We start from the raw sequence: 16,036 nt of genomic DNA on the forward strand, positions 1-16,036 counted from the left end.
GCCTGGTGAGCTTACACCCTCATAGGGAGATGGGCAGACAATAGACTGGGGAGCTCACACTCTAATGGGGAGATGGGCAGACACTAGACTGGGGAGCTCACACTCTAATGGGGAGATGGGCAGACAGTGGCCTGGTGAGCTTACACCCTCATAGGGAGATGGGCAGACAATAGACTGGGGAGCTCTCTCTCTAATGGGGAGATGGGCAGACACTAGACCTGGGAGCTCACACTCTAATGGGGAGATGGGCAGACACTAGACTGGGGAGCTCACACTCTAATGGGGAGATGGGCAGACAGTGGCCTGGTGAGCTTACACCCTCATAGAGAGATGGGCAGACAATAGACTGGGGAGCTCACACTCTAATGGGGAGATGGGCAGACACTAGACTGGGGAGCTCACACTCTTATGGGGAGATGGGCAGACAGTGGCCTGGTGAGCTTACACCCTCATAGAGAGATGGGCAGACAATAGACTGGGGAGCTCACACTCTAATGGGGAGATGGGCAGACACTAGACTGGGGAGCTCACACTCTAATGGGGAGATGGTCAGACAGTGGCCTGGTGAGCTTACACCCTCATAGGGAGATGGGCAGACACTAGACTGGGGAGCTCACATTCTAATGGGGAGATGGACAGACACTGGCCTGGGAAGCTCACACTCTAATGGGGAGATGGGCAGACCCTAGACTGGGGAGCTCACACTCTAATGGGGAGACGTGCAGACACTGGCCTGAGGAGCTCACTCCCTAATGGGGAGAAGGGCAGACACTGGCCTGAGGAGCTCACACTCTAATGGGGAGACGGGGAGACGGGCAGACACTGGCCTGGGGAGCTCACACTCTAATGGGGAGATGGACAGACACTGACGTCAGAAGGTCCTTTCTCCAACTTGATTCTAGCATCTACCATAGGGGAAGCCATGAGTAGTAGCACACACAGTCTACATGTGTCCGTACAGGTGGACATCTGATTGGTTGCTGATAGTCTAAGAACGTCTTGATTGGCCACGACGCATAACCCCGCCTTCCCTGCCTTGCTCCTTTCCCCGGCTGGCTGCGCGGTTGTTATGGTTACGGTGTGTGAGTACGCTGTCATCCGGGTCCTGACCTCTCCTCAGGGGGTTACGCTGGTATGTATAGAGGGCTCTCCGGTCCGTGTGGGACCACAAGTGCCAGCGTGCCATGCTGGCGTCACAGAACACCACAGAATTACCGGGAGCTGCGTGTAATGTGCGGCTGCAGCACCGTAGTGTAATCCCGGGCAGCTCCTCTCCCTCAGCGCCGGGGTCAGTCACACACCAGCTGTACGGTGCCCTGGGCTGCAGTCTGCTCCTTGCAACGGGGGTGGCGGCTGGAGCCCAGTGTTTCCCAAACTCGCTGCTCAGTACATCCTCGTTAAACCTGAACTAGGCGATATATTATTACACGATATCGCTCAATTTAACCTTTTGAGCGATATCGTTTGTAATATCGGCCCAAATGTATATTAAACTTTACAAAAGATAAACTGGAGACAGTAACGGTGCCCATACACTTGTGCGATGCCCCACGACGTGACATCGGGGGGCATTGCACGGCAGTTCAGGTGCGATAAAATCGCGCCTGAACTGCCGAAGTGATTACCATACGATAGATCGCATGGTAATCACGTGATGGGCACGTCACCGCTGAGTGGGAGCGGTCTCTGCCCGCTCCCGGTGGGTGCCCATCGCGCATCGCAGTGCCATATATCGCATGTGTTTTTAAAAACACCTGCGATGCGTTAAATATTAAGTGCAGCACATGAGACGCGATTTTCGAGCGGCGTGCCCGCGCATCGCGTCTCAAGGTACCTTAAATGTGCATACAATCCTTCGATTTCTCTCACAGATGAGGTCGAAATCGAAGGATTGTACCTGATATCTCACAAGTGTATTGGCTACTTTAAAGAGAGATAAAGTACCAGCCAATCAGCTCCTGTCTTGTTACAGGCTGTGTTTTAAAAATGACAGTTAGGAGCTGATTGGCTGGTACTTTAGCTCTCTTTATCCGTCTCCACTTTATTTCTTGTTAAGGCTTAATACATTTGGGCCATCATCCAGCGTGTATGTACTATATCGTCAACGATGTGCGCTCCCGCGGGTCGTTAACGAGGGCTTCCGTCGTCTGTACACTAGACGATGTGCTCCATGGGACTAATTCAGACCTGATCGTGGCAGTAAATTTGTTAGCAGATGGTTGATCGCACAAAGCTACTTTTTGCTGCCCGTGCGATCAACAGACTAGACACCGCCTATGGGGAGGGATTTTTGCATCACAAGACTTACCCTGTGCGACGGATCCAGCGACGAAGGTCCCAGAATTGACATCCGACATCCGCCCTCCAAACGCCAGGACATGCCTGCGTTCGCCTCACCACGCCTTGAAAACAGTCAGTTGACGCCCCGGAACGGCTCCCTCCTGTCAGTCTTCTTGCGATCGCCAGGCAACGAAGCGCGTGCGCAATGCAGCCGCTGCGCATGCGCAGTTCCGACCCGTTCACACCGCTGCAACAAACTGCAGTGTGCGAACGGGTTGGAATGACCCCCCATGTGCACTGCAGGTGTGGCAGATGTAACATGTGCAGAGAGAGTTAAATTTGGTTGGGTTATTGTTTCTGTGCAGGGTAAATACTGGCTGCTTTATTTTTACTCTGCAATTTCAGTTTTAACACACCCCACCCAAATCTAACTCTCTCTGCACATGTTACATCTGCCCCACCCACAGTGCACATGGTTTTGCCCATCTGCTAACAAATTTGCTACTGCGATCAACTCTGAATTACCCCCCATGAGCGAAATCATCAGTGTTTCCCCTTGACATCCCGGCTAAACGAGCGTGTTTGTGACGTCAAAACAGGAACTGAACAGTCTGGAGTCAAGCGCTGAGTAGGTCTGAAGCTACTCTGAAACTGCACAAAATTATTTTGCCGCCGCTCTGCGATCCTTTCGTTTGCACTTCTGCTAAGCTAAAATACACTCCCAGTGGGCGGCGGCATAGCGTTTGCACGGCTGCTAAAAACAGCTAGCGTGCGATCAACTCTGAATGACCACCAATATCTTTAGATTTCAAGTTGAAAACTACAGATATTGTACTTCGTTAAGGACCCGCGGGAGCGTGCATCGTTAACAATATAGGGTATACACACTTGCCGATGTATACGATATATCGTCCGATCCGCCGGTTTGGACTATATATCGGGTGCACATCGGCAAGTGTGTACCCAGCCTGAAGGTGCATATACACTATGCAATATTTTAGACTATATCGCTCCTTTTCACCCTCCTGACTGATATTGTTTAAAATATCGCTCAGTGTGTACGCTACGACCGATGAACGATGCGCTCTTCCATGTATCGTTATCGGCCCCCTCTGTTGCCTGTGCATGCAGCTCACTTTGGAGTTATCATCCAAACTGCATGTTCGGGCTGTCCGCAGCGCAATGTCACTGAACGATATCGGTAGCTATATCGTCCAGTGTGTACACACTATGGGCTTGATTCAGACCTGATCGCTCTTGTACGTTTTTTCGCACAGCAGGTGATTAAAAATTGACTGTGCATGCGTATGCACCACAATGCGCAAGCAAGTCGCCAAACAGCGACAAGCTGGTGCGAAAATTTCGATCGCACAGCCATTCACAAGCTGGTTGAAAGGAAGCGGCCGTTTAGGGGTGGTAACTGATTGTTTTCTGGGAGTGTCAGGGAAAACGCAGATGTTCCCAAGCGTTTTCAGGGAGGGTGTGTGACGTCAGCCCGGCCCCGATCAGCCTGGTTATATCGCACTGTAGGAGTAAGTCCTGGGATACGCGCAGACTGGAAAAAACATTAGATGGTGAGTGAGTTACGAATGGATTTGCAGCTGTCCGCTGCCTGGGGGACATTTTTGCATGGAGTACACATACAATCGCACACTTGCACTGGGCGAATTTAAACTCTCCCTTGGGTGGCGACTATCTGATCGCAGGACGACAAAATTAGCAGCCCAGCGATCATGGTGTGAATTAGGCCCAATATCAGCCGCCCGGGAGGGTAGAGGAAACACTAGGCAACATTGCTCATGGAGCCCATCATCTAGTGCAGGGGTGGCCAGACTTTTGGAGTTGTGATCTACTTTGAAAACTGAAAAGCTTTTGTGATCTAACTAGGAGGGATAATTGCCGAAGGCACGCGCCCAAAATAGGGGCGTGGCATAACAAAAAAAGGAGTTGTATAACAAAAAAGGGGCGTAGCCTTGCTGCACAGGGTTTAATGACTGCCTCGCACAAAATCACACATTGGGCCCCACAGGTAAAAACCTCAAACACATATGCCCCCACAGTGCCAGATACACTTATGCCCCCACAGTGACATGTGCCCCCACAGTGACACATATGCCCCCACAGTGCCAGATACACATATGCCCCCACAGTGCCAGATATGCCCCCACAGTGACATGTGCCCACAGTGCCAGATATGCCCCCACAGTGACAGATACACATATGCCCCCACAGTGCCAGACATGCCCTCACAGTGCCAGATACACATATGTCCCCACAGTGCCAGATACACATATGCCCCCACAGTGCCACATATTTCCCCACAGTGCCACATATGCCCCCACGGTGCCATGTGCCCACACTAACATTAATACTTTAGCTGGCTGGATCCCCTCTGTCTGGCTGGATCCCTGCTGTCACCTACCTGCTCCTTCTTCCCGCTCTGTTGCTGCTGATCCTCACATCACGTTTCCAATCGTGCATTGCGTGGGTGACGTCAGCCGCACACCTGCGCAATGCATCATTGGGAACGCTGCAGACTCAGGCGGCGGAGGCGGCACACTTGGATCGCGATCTACCGGCGAGAGCTCCGCGATCTACCACTAGATCGCGATCAATGTTTTGGCCGCCTCTGGCCTAGTGTGTACCCATCATTAGGGAGTATCCCACGTTTTGGCCGTCTCTGGCCTAGTGTGTACCCATCATTAGGGTCTATCCCATGTTTTGGCCGCCTCTGGCCTAGTGTGTACCCATCATTAGCGTCTATCCCATGGTTTGGCCGCCTCTGGCCTAGTGTGTACCCATCATTAGCGTCTATCCCATGGTTTGGCCGCCTCTGGCCTAGTGTGTACCCATCATTAGGGTCTATCCCACGTTTTGGCCGCCTCTGGCCTAGTGTGTACCCATCATTAGGGTCTATCCCATGGTTTGGCCGCCTCTGGCCTAGTGTGTACCCATCATTAGGGTCTATCCCATGGTTTGGCCGCCTCTGGCCTAGTGTGTACCCATCATTAGCGTCTATCCCATGGTTTGGCCGCCTCTGGCCTAGTGTGTACCCATCATTAGCGTCTATCCCACGTTTTGGCCGCCTCTGGCCTAGTGTGTATCCATCATTAGGGACTATCCCACGTTTTGGCCGTCTCTGGCCTAGTGTGTACCCATCATTAGGGTCTATCCCATGTTTTGGCCGTCTCTGGCCTAGTGTGTACCCATCATTAGGGACTATCCCACGTTTTGGCCGTCTCTGGCCTAGTGTGTACCCATCATTAGGGTCTATCCCACGTTTTGGTCGCCTCTGGCCTAGTGTGTACCCATCATTAGGGTCTATCCCACGTTTTGGCCGCCTCTGGCCTAGTGTGTACCCATCATTAGGGACTATCCCACGTTTTGGCCGTCTCTGGCCTAGTGTGTACCCATCATTAGGGACTATCCCACGTTTTGGCCGTCTCTGGCCTAGTGTGTACCCATCATTAGGGACTATCCCACGTTTTGGCCGTCTCTGGCCTAGTGTGTACCCATCATTAGGGTCTATCCCATTACCCGCTGCATGCATGTTGGAGACAGGACGACTTTAGGATATTTTTATATAGGTTACTTGTGAATTACATTATTTAAAGTGTTTTTAGCGCTTAACACTTGAATTATTTAGGATTAATGCTTAACATTAACTTAGTATTTTCAGTTTCTTACTTTGTATGTTTTGATATGTTTAGTCTATCAACATATATTCAGATGTAATAAAAATTGGTTTTATTCAAATAATTGAAATAAATCCTATCATAGCCAAATAACTGGATAGTTAATGTTAGAAATCATTAAAACATGGTTGACCAATAGCAATGTTTCACAGTATTAATATAGTAAGCAGCATTCAGGTTTTTGTCATTAAAACATTAATGCAAAAATAAAATCCTGATTTAAACAAAACAACTATTTTTTTTTTTCAACCCTGCGTGACGCTGCAGAATACATATTTGTGGTTCCCACTTTGTGTTATCCAGGGGTCACTGGACACGTCTGGTGGTGTTTCCTTGCTGCCCGTCACGCTGCAGGGCCCGGTAGCAGGCCAGGTAACATGGACCTCACAGCCGGGCTGAGCAGCTTGTTGCATGTCGATAGTGAGATCGGGGCCCGATATAAACACTTACTGAAGCTGCGGAGCCGGAGACGCACTCTGATGATACACGCCTGTGCTCACTCTGTCTTCTTCTATAAACTGCTCCTCTGCGCCCGGTGAGTACTCTACGCCTGGCCCATAAACCCAGGAGCAGCCGTTCAGCATAATCATAATACATGTTACTCTTTCCTGGCTCTCAGGCAGCAGCTGCAGATGGATCCTCTTATTGCCTCCAGCCTTCCGCAAGGGTCGCTCTCCAAGAGTATTCCTGTGGGCATCATTGGGGGAGGTCAGCTGGGGAAGCAACTAGTTAAGTGTCTCATTGGCTTAAAAGAAATTGAACCTCAACACGTTTGTGTCTCCACCCGCAGACCGGAAACACTCCGTATGTATAATAGCCCCCAGTATCACCTGATAATATCTGTCCTTTGTTCTTCTGTCTGTGACACTGGGGAAGCAGGAAGTGAGGGTCATTTATCTCTATACGTTTTACTCACGTATATAGATACAATTAAGGTATATAGAGATTACAGACCCAGTGGGATGTGTATCAAAGCTTGGAGAGAAATAAAGTGGAGTGAGATAAGGGGCAGATGTACTAAGCCTTGGAGAGAAATAAAGTGGAGAGAGATAAAGTGCCAGCCAATCCGCTCCTAGCTGTCATGTTACAGTGTGCTTGAAAAATTACAGCTGATTGGTTGGTACTTTATCTGTTGCCACAGCTTAGTACATCTGCCCCAAACTACCATCCAATCAGCTTCTGTCATCTTTCAAACACAGCAGTTAGGAGCTGATTGATACTTTATCTCTCTCCAATCTTTGATAACCCCCCCACACACACACTCTGGAAGCTCCTGTGTGTAATGACAGTGACTGGTGACGTACAGTTGTGCTCATAAGTTTACATATCCTAGCAGAATTTGTGATTTTCTGGCCATTTGTCAGAGAATATGAATGATAACTCACAAACTTTTCTTTCACTCATGGTTAGTGGTTGGGTGAAGCCATTTATTGTCAAACAATTGTTTACTCTTTTTAAATCATAATGACAACAGAAACTGCCCAAATGACCCTGATCAAAAGTTTACATACCCTGGAGACTTTGGCCTGATAACATGCACACAAGTTGACACAAACGGGTTTTAATGGTTACTAAAGGTAACCATCCTCACCTGTGATCTGTTTGCTTGTAATCAGTGTGTGTGTGTATAAAAGGTCAGTGAGTTTCTGGACTCCTGAAACACCCTTGCATCTTTCATCCATTGCTGCACTGACGTGTCTGGATTCTGAGTCATGGGGAAAGCAAAAGAATTGTCAAAGGATCTGCGGGAAAAGGTAATTGAACTGTATAAAGCAGGAAAGGGATATAAAAAGATATCCAAGCAATTGAGAATGCCAATCAGCAGTGTTCAAACTCTAATTAAGAAGTGGAAAATGAGGGATTCTGTGGAAACCAAATCACGTGTCAGGTAGACCAACAAAAATTTCAGCCACAACTGTCAGGAAAATTGTTCGGGATGCAAAGAAAAATCCACAAATAACTTCAGCTGAAATACAGGACTCTCTGAAAAAAAGTGGTGTGGTTGTTTCAAGATGCACAATAAGGAGAAAAATGGGCTGCATGGTCGGGTCGCCAGAAGAAAGCCATTACTACGCAAATGCCACAAAGCATCCCGCTTACAATACTCCGAACAGCACAGAGACAAGCCTCAAAACTTCTGGAACAAAGTCATTTGGAGTGATGAGACAAAAGTTGAACTTTTTGGCCACAACCATAAACGTTACATTTGGAGAGGAGTCAACAAGGCCTATGATGAAAGGTACACCATTTCTACTGTGAAACACGGAGGTGGATCGCTGATGTTTTAGGGATGTGTGAGCTACAAAGGCACTGGAAACTTGGTCAAAATTGATGGCAAGATGAATGCAGCATGTTATCAGAAAATATTGGAGGAAAATTTGAACTCATCAGCCCAGAAGCTGCGCATGGGACGTACTTGGACGTTCCAACATGACAATGATCCAAAACACAAGGCCAAGTCGACCTGTCAGTGGCTACAGCAGAATAAAGTGAAGGTTCTGGAGTGGTCATCTCAGTCTCCTGACCTCAATATCATTGAGCCACTCTGGGGAGATCTCAAACATGCAGTTCATGCAAGACAGCCCAAGAATTTACAGGAACTGGAGGCTTTTTGCCAAGAAGAATGGGCAGCTTTACCATCTGAGAATATAAAGAGCCTCATCCACAACTACCACAAAAGACTTCAAGCTGTCATTGATGTTAAAGGGGGCAATACACGGTGTTAAGAACTGGGGTATGTAAACTTTTGATCAGGGTCATTTGGGTAGTTTCTGTTGTCATTATGATTTAAAAAGAATAAACACAGTTGTTTGACAATAAATGGCTTCACCCAACCACTAACCATGAGTGAAAGTAAAGTTTGTGAGTTATCATTCATATTCTCTGACAAATGGCCAGAAAATCACAAATTCTGCTAGGGTATGTAAACTTATGAGCACAACTGTATATAGATAGCATGTGACTGGGCCTCGTGTGATGTCTTTTGCAGGGGAGATCCACAATCTGGGTGTTCGGTGTCTGTATGACAACAAGTGGCTGGTGAGATGGGCCCAGGTGGTGTACCTGTGCGTCCTGCCGTCCCAGCTACCGGCGGTGTGTGCAGAGATCAGCGGTCACCTGAGAGAGCCCTGTGTGGTGTACAGCCTGGTGTCCACCGTGCCGCTGCCCAGGTATACAGTATGTCCCTCATCAGAGATTACACTGGTATCTAACTCTCTCTGCACATGTTATATCTGCCCCCCCTGCAGTGCACATGGGGGGTCATTCTGAGTTGATCGCACGTAGCAACTATTTGCTGATCTTGCAATATTTTAGCATAGCAGGGCTGCGATCGCTTGTGCAGCACTGCTATGCTTAAAAAAGTTTAAAGTAAAACAAGACCAGCCCTGCAGCTACTTACCTAGTGCGACGGATCCAGCGATGAAGGTCCCGGCTGTGACGTTAGACATCTGCATTCCAAACGCCTGGACATGCCTGCGTTGGACTCGCCACGCCTGGAAAACGGTGAGTATCCGCCCCGGAACACCTCCCGCCTGTCTGTCTTCTTGCGATCGCCGCTGCGATCACTTTTCTCGCTGGTGGCGTTGCTTGACGGGCAACGTCGCGCTTGCGCAATGCGTCCACTGTGCATGCGAATTTCAGACCCGTTCGCACCGCAGCGAAGAACCGCTGCGTGCGAACGGGTCGGAATGACCCCCAATGGTTTTGCTCAACTGCTAGCAGATTTGCTGCTACGATCAGGTCTGAATTACCCCCAATGAGTAGGGTGTTTGACTTGGATGCAACAGATGATGGGTTTGAATCCTGCATATAGCAGTATATTGAAATGTGTTACTTAATAAAGGGTATTGTAACTAAATAGCATAGCTCTCAAGTTAAGTGTATAAATGTGTCCAAATCCATTTTCTTGCAGTGTTCTATAAATTCTCTGTTGGAAAAATGGGGGGAGGGGGCAATTGTTTTTCTGGCACATAGCACCGAAATGTCTAGTTACGGCTCTGCGTCCTAGAACAATATGTCTGCCTCACCCGATGACTTGCTTCCTGCAGGCTGAAAGCACTACTATCCCACAGCAGTGTGGTCAGGCCGGAATACCGGAGTGAGGGCGGTGTGGAGGGGCTGCAATGGGAGAAGAGATGTACAATCACAGAGGCGCTGAGGGATGAATACTTTGTAAAGGCAACAACTCCCGGGGAACTGCAGTGTGGCGGTAAGTAATGGCCCCACCGTGCCTCGTACGCTTCTATGGAAACACTACACTATTATTGCACACTTCATGAGTGACCTTGGGTGCATTCTGAAATATAGCGTAATGTCTTGTAATCAGTGACGGAAAGCAACATGAACAAATTAAGACTGCATTTAGCAATACACACCACATTATATAGAAAGCTGTTCTATAAATGCAAATAGACATTATCCATCACTATACACATTCATAATAACAATGATAGGGGCCAATTAAAGTATCAGCAATTTTGCGAAAGTAAATGGCGCACATCGCAGCTTATCTGTACAATGCGGGCACATGAGTAATGGCACATTGCGACTCGCAGAACTTCCAGCGAAGTTGCAGGACTTTTCTGCAAAATACAACCTGGCAGAAGTGCAGGAAAAGTAGGTGAACCATCCTGGACCCCAAATAAGTAGCAACTAAGGTAGCAGGAGAGTATAGGAGGACGTTAGTTACTATTAGCAAGGTACTGGAGGGGGATCCGGTCTGACTATAGGTCGACAGTCACTAGGTCGACATGGATGGAAGGTCGACAGGGTTTCTAGGTCGACATGTGCTAGGTCGACAGGTCTAAAGGTCGACATGAGTTTTTAAAATTTTTTTTTTTTTTGGATATTTTCATACTTAACAATCCACGTGGACTACGATTGGAACGGTAAAGTGTGCCGAGCGAAGCGGTAGCGGAGTGAAGGCACCATGCCCGAAGCATGGCGATCCACGTGGACTACGATTGGAACGGTAATCTGTACCGAGCGGAGCGAAGGCACCATGCCCGCGCTCGCCATGCGAGGGGACGCGGTGCACTAATTTGGGATCCCGGTCACTCTACGAAGAAAACGACACAAAAAAAATATAAAAAATCCTCATGTCGACCTTTAGACCTGTCGACCTAGCACATGTCGACCTAGAAACCCTGTCGACCTTCCATCCATGTCGACCTAGTGACTGTCGACCTATAGTGGTCGACCTAAACATTGTCGACCTAGACACTGTCGATTTGATGAACCACACCCACTGGAGGTTCTTAAATGGTGTCAAATGGTTCATTTTTGCATTCTCTATTGACAGCCAGGAAGTGATTTGCAGCAAATAAAAGTCTTTACAGTAATTTGGGGATCAGAGATTGTGTTTTATGTGATTTTTTTGTGTTTTTATACAAATTTGTAAAATGTTGCCAGCAATATCAGTAACCCAGAGATACAGAGCCATCTGATTTCTTACTAGCTGGGGTCTGTCATTGCGGAGTGTAACACGTGGGCAGTAGTGGAGGATAAATAATTTTACGTTGATGACCACGAGGTCAGTGGAGTAATATAGGTCGTTAGCAGCTGACTGGATAGAACGTTGGTTACATATAATTGCTATCTATCACTCTGCCTTCCAGGAGGTGTGTATACAGTCAGTAGCTTGATGGACGCGGCTCTGTACGCCTTCCTGAATGTGTGTACGTCACAAGCTCTGCCACAGCGCCAGGCACTGAGAGCGCTGAACGGTCTGATCCAGCGACTTGTACCACCAGGAGACCAACACCAGTGGGCGCCACTCACTGCTGACTGCTTTGTGTCATCACAGGCTGAGGACAGGTGAGCCGGGACAGCCTGTATACTTGCAGCAGGGCCACCACGTCTGTACTGTACAAAGAGACATACTGTATAATATACAGATATGTCTGGAAAATTCCCATACCATGATAGGACATGAGACTGAGGGGGCAGATGTATCAAGCAGTGAAAAGAATGGAGAAGTGCACCTGCTACATATCACTTATGGACTGTACTTGATAACTGCTATCTCAAAGCTGATTGGTTGTTATGGGACTTATCCCATAGTCCACTTTTACATTGCTTAGTACACCATCCCCATGTACGTAACCTTGTTATTTACCTCACAGACTATTGTTCTATAGTCCTGCTCTGTATGGTTCCCTGCAGTGTCCTGTAGTGGGTTACTGGCAGGTGGTCTGTGCATAGCGAACATATCGCCCCTCACTATACTAACACATCCTCATGTATTTATTAATAATATTATTGTGAGTGGAGTGTGGGAGTAAAGTGAGGTGGAATGTGAGGGTATTGTGAGGTGGAGTGTAAGGGTAAAGTGAGGTGGAATGTGCGGGTATTGTGAGGTGGAGTGTAGGGGTAAAGTGAGGTAGAATGTGCGGGTATTGTGAGGTGGAGTGTAGGGGTAAAGTGAGGTAGAATGTGCGGGTATTGTGAGGTGGAGTGTAAGGGTAAAGTGAGGTGGAATGTGCGGGTATTGTGAGGTGGAGTGTAGGGGTAAAGTGAGGTGGAATGTGTGGGTATTGTGAGGTGGAGTGTAGGGGTAAAGTGAGGTGGAAAGTGCGGGTATTGTGATGTGGAGTGTGCGGTATTGTGAGGTGGAGTGTGGTGGTATTGTGAAGTGGAGTGTGTGTGGGGGGCTAAAGTGAGGTGGAGGGGGGTAAAGTGAGGAGGAGTGCGGGGGGATAATGTGAGGTGTAGTGTGGCAGTAATGTGAGGTGAACTGCAGTGATGGAGGGTTAATATGAGGTGGAGTGCTGGGGGGTAATGAGAAATGTAGTAAGACAGGTTAGTGTAGTGGAGCAAGAATGGAGTAGTGTGGTGAAGGAGTATAAGGTAGGAAAGAATAGTAGTTGAGCAACACTGTAACGTAAAGGAGGGATTCCCAAACTTGGTCCTCAAAGCACCTTAACAGGCCAGGTTTTAAGGATGTCCATGCTTGTGCACAGATGATATAATCACACTGACTGAGGTACTAATTAAGTAATCTGTAAATTGCTTAAAACCTGGACTGTTACGGTGCCCAAAGGATCACATTTTGGAACCACTGTTATAAAGAACTGTTACATGGACGAATTCAGAGATGTATGTAAGCCCAGTGGTTGTAGATGTGCGTGTGCACGGGATCTGTGATGCGCGTATGCAGATCTTAGTCGCAGTGCCTACTAAGCTGCAACGTGATTGACTTGGACGGACATGGACAATGTTTTATAAAATGTGGGGTCTCAGTCTCATTTTCTGGTCATTTTGACTTCACTGGGGGTCATTCAGCTGGCCAATGTTCCCGCAGATAATCCGCTGCTGCGTCCTCAGATGCAACAGAGAATCGGAGAAGCCGGCAGGAGGCGTCTATTTGCAGAAGGTGCCTCCTGCGCCATTTTTGCATCAAGCCCATAGTCAGCATACCCAAAACACAAGCTGGCCCATTGTGCAGAGTATAACTGTCTCTGGTCCTGTGTCACCTATGTCTATTTCTCCTCCTCCCATGCAGTCCGTTTCCCCGGTTTGACCTGTGCTGTGTCCAGATGGAAGGGTCGCCTCTCAGGCGGCATATTGAAGGCTCTCCGCAGCTCAGAGAACAACTAGTAAAGCTGTACCGCGGCCTCTTCTGTCATCCAACCTGACCACTGAACCCGGGGGCATGTACCCACTAAGCACCCTGCTCAGGCATAATACAGACTAACCACGCCAATAACCAAGTAATGTGAGTCAAGAATACTGGTTATGATGTATTCACCTCAAAGTATCATTATGAATAAAGGACGGGAAAAGATGGAACTTTTATTAAACCCATTATAATATTGTCACTCAGACGTCCAGATCTTTGGCCGTTTTGGATGTAACTTTGATAACAATTTCTTTAAATGGATCTCTGCGCAGACTGAGAACATTGGGATACCAGAATGGGATTTTATCGTTCTTAACTGGCAATATATTATTTAGTTTTTTTATTAATCTACAGTAATAGTTACAATTATTTATGTAATATAAATAAAAATATATAATTTACATTTCTCACTTTTTATTGCTAACATTGTGTTTTAATCATCTAACATCATAAAAAGGAGAGATTGAAACCAAGGCCTCCAGCATCAGTGTCTGTAGATGGCCTGACGGGTAAACTGTCTGTGAGTAGGGAATAAAGTGGCATAAACTACATTAGTGCTGCACCAAAAAACCCTGTCCTAGGATTTAAAGCAGGGCTCCACCATTACGGCCAGAATGGAGGACTGTCCTGGGAGTCAAAGCAGGACTTCCATCATCAGGTCTAGAACGGAGGACTGCCTGGGATTGAAAGCAGGGTTCCACCATCAGGGCCAAAATGGAGTATTGTCCTGGGATTCAAAGCAGGGCTTCACCATTACGGCCAGAATGGAGGACTGTCCTGGGATTCAAAGCAGAATTGCCACCATCACAGCCAGAATGGAGGACTGTCCTGGGATTCAAAGCAGGACTTCCACCATCAGGGCCAGAATGGAGTATTGTCCTGGGATTCAAAGCAGGACTTCCACCATCAGGGCCAGAACGGAGGACTGTCCTGGGATTCAAATCAGTGGCTCCCTGTTCTTTATATTTAGAACTATTAGTTACTAGTCCACTAAGACAGCTCACACTTCACAAAGAGTCTTTCCTCAGTTCCATTTAGCCTGGTGTGGCATGCAAGGTACTATAAAGAGCCTTTGCCAGGGGGTTCGGTGGGAGACCTCAGTGTCATCAAGCAGTAACATCTAAGGGTATGCAGCCACAATGCCTACATGTACAATGTCCACAGCAGAATTTTGACATTCATGATGTTGACATGATTAAAATGTCTAGATCACAGGTTCTCAAACTTGGTCCTCAGGACCCCACACGGTTCATGTTTTGCAGGTTACCTGTAGATTTTTCAAATGTGACAGTTGGTGATATACAGTGCACCTGCCGGGTGAAATGGAAAACGTGAACCGTGTGGGGTCCTGAGGACCGAGTTTGAGAACCACTGGTCTAGATCATTAATGTTGATATTGAAAGAAAGTCAACATGTGAAAAGACAACATTGTCATTTTGTCAACATTTCCATTAGCCTTTGGGGCAGTGTTAGCGTTGCGGATAGAAGTGCATCAGTAGCGACACGCTGAATGTCGACATAATATACCACACACCATCTACGGTACTAAAGTGCAACCTGCCTTGAGCTTGACCATTACGGCAAGTAGAGCTCCTGGCTACTAGACAGCTTATGTTTCCAGCGGGAGGCAAGCACGAGACCGCCTGTCGGGATCCCAGTGGTCACAATGCCGCCACCGAAATCCCGAAAGGTGGTGCAAGGCTGCCACCAGAATACCGGCACCACAGGTGTTTCTCACTCTATATCCAGGACACCCATAGCGGGATAGTATAACCTGTGGCAAGCGCAGCGAGCCATCGTGCCCGGAAGGGGCTTTCTAGTGCTCGCCCCGGTGTCTAGCGCTCAGGATGCCACTGTCGGTATCTTGACAGCCGGCATCCCGCCCACCGTTAAAGAGTATGTATTCTGTTCCCAGCAAGTGTCAGACGTTTCTCAATGTAGTCATCACGCCTGGTGCAGCTGAACAGAATCCTGTTTAAGGGGTCAAACCAGGGCCTTCACCATTCCTGCCAGGAAAGCTCCTGGTGACGAGTCCAGCTGGTGCCTCAAGTAGTGGAACGTGGGGTTTCTCAGTGTCAGCACGAGATCAGTCAGAAATTGGCGTCCTTTCACTATACGCAGGCCTCAGAATAGCACACTAAGCACACTCCGAGATGGATCTCTTGTGTGTGTCCATAAAGTGAAACACCCATTTCACAGATGGACAGATCTGTCCAAGATTCGCCCCATTGAGAATCTCCCAGAGTTAAGCAAAAAAATAAAAAAAAATAAGATTTTACTTACCGGTAAATTTATTTCTCGTAGTCCGTAGTGGATGCTGGGGACTTCGTAAGGACCATGGGGAATAGACGGGCTCCGCAGGAGACATGGGCACTTTAAGAAAGAATTTAGATTCTGGTGTGCTCTGGCTCCTCCCTCTATGTCCCTCCTCCAGACCTCA

The 16,036-nt window shown here is 47.9% G+C and overlaps 1 protein-coding gene across 1 annotated transcript; it reads left to right on the plus strand.

The window, feature by feature from the left end:
* Positions 1–1,029: 1,029 nt before the first annotated feature.
* Positions 1,030–13,997, plus strand: NOXRED1 (NADP dependent oxidoreductase domain containing 1). The gene is made up of 7 exons (XM_063948237.1): positions 1,030–1,132; positions 6,279–6,510; positions 6,595–6,779; positions 8,965–9,145; positions 10,025–10,185; positions 11,594–11,792; positions 13,480–13,997. The coding sequence occupies exons 2-7, from the start codon at positions 6,353–6,355 to the stop codon at positions 13,610–13,612; spliced, it is 1,017 nt and encodes a 338-aa protein (XP_063804307.1). The 5' UTR covers positions 1,030–1,132; positions 6,279–6,352; the 3' UTR covers positions 13,613–13,997.
* The last annotated feature ends 2,039 nt before the right edge of the window (positions 13,998–16,036 follow it).

Source organism: Pseudophryne corroboree, chromosome 12 (assembly GCF_028390025.1).
Source record: "Pseudophryne corroboree isolate aPseCor3 chromosome 12, aPseCor3.hap2, whole genome shotgun sequence".
NCBI lineage: Eukaryota > Metazoa > Chordata > Amphibia > Anura > Myobatrachidae > Pseudophryne > Pseudophryne corroboree.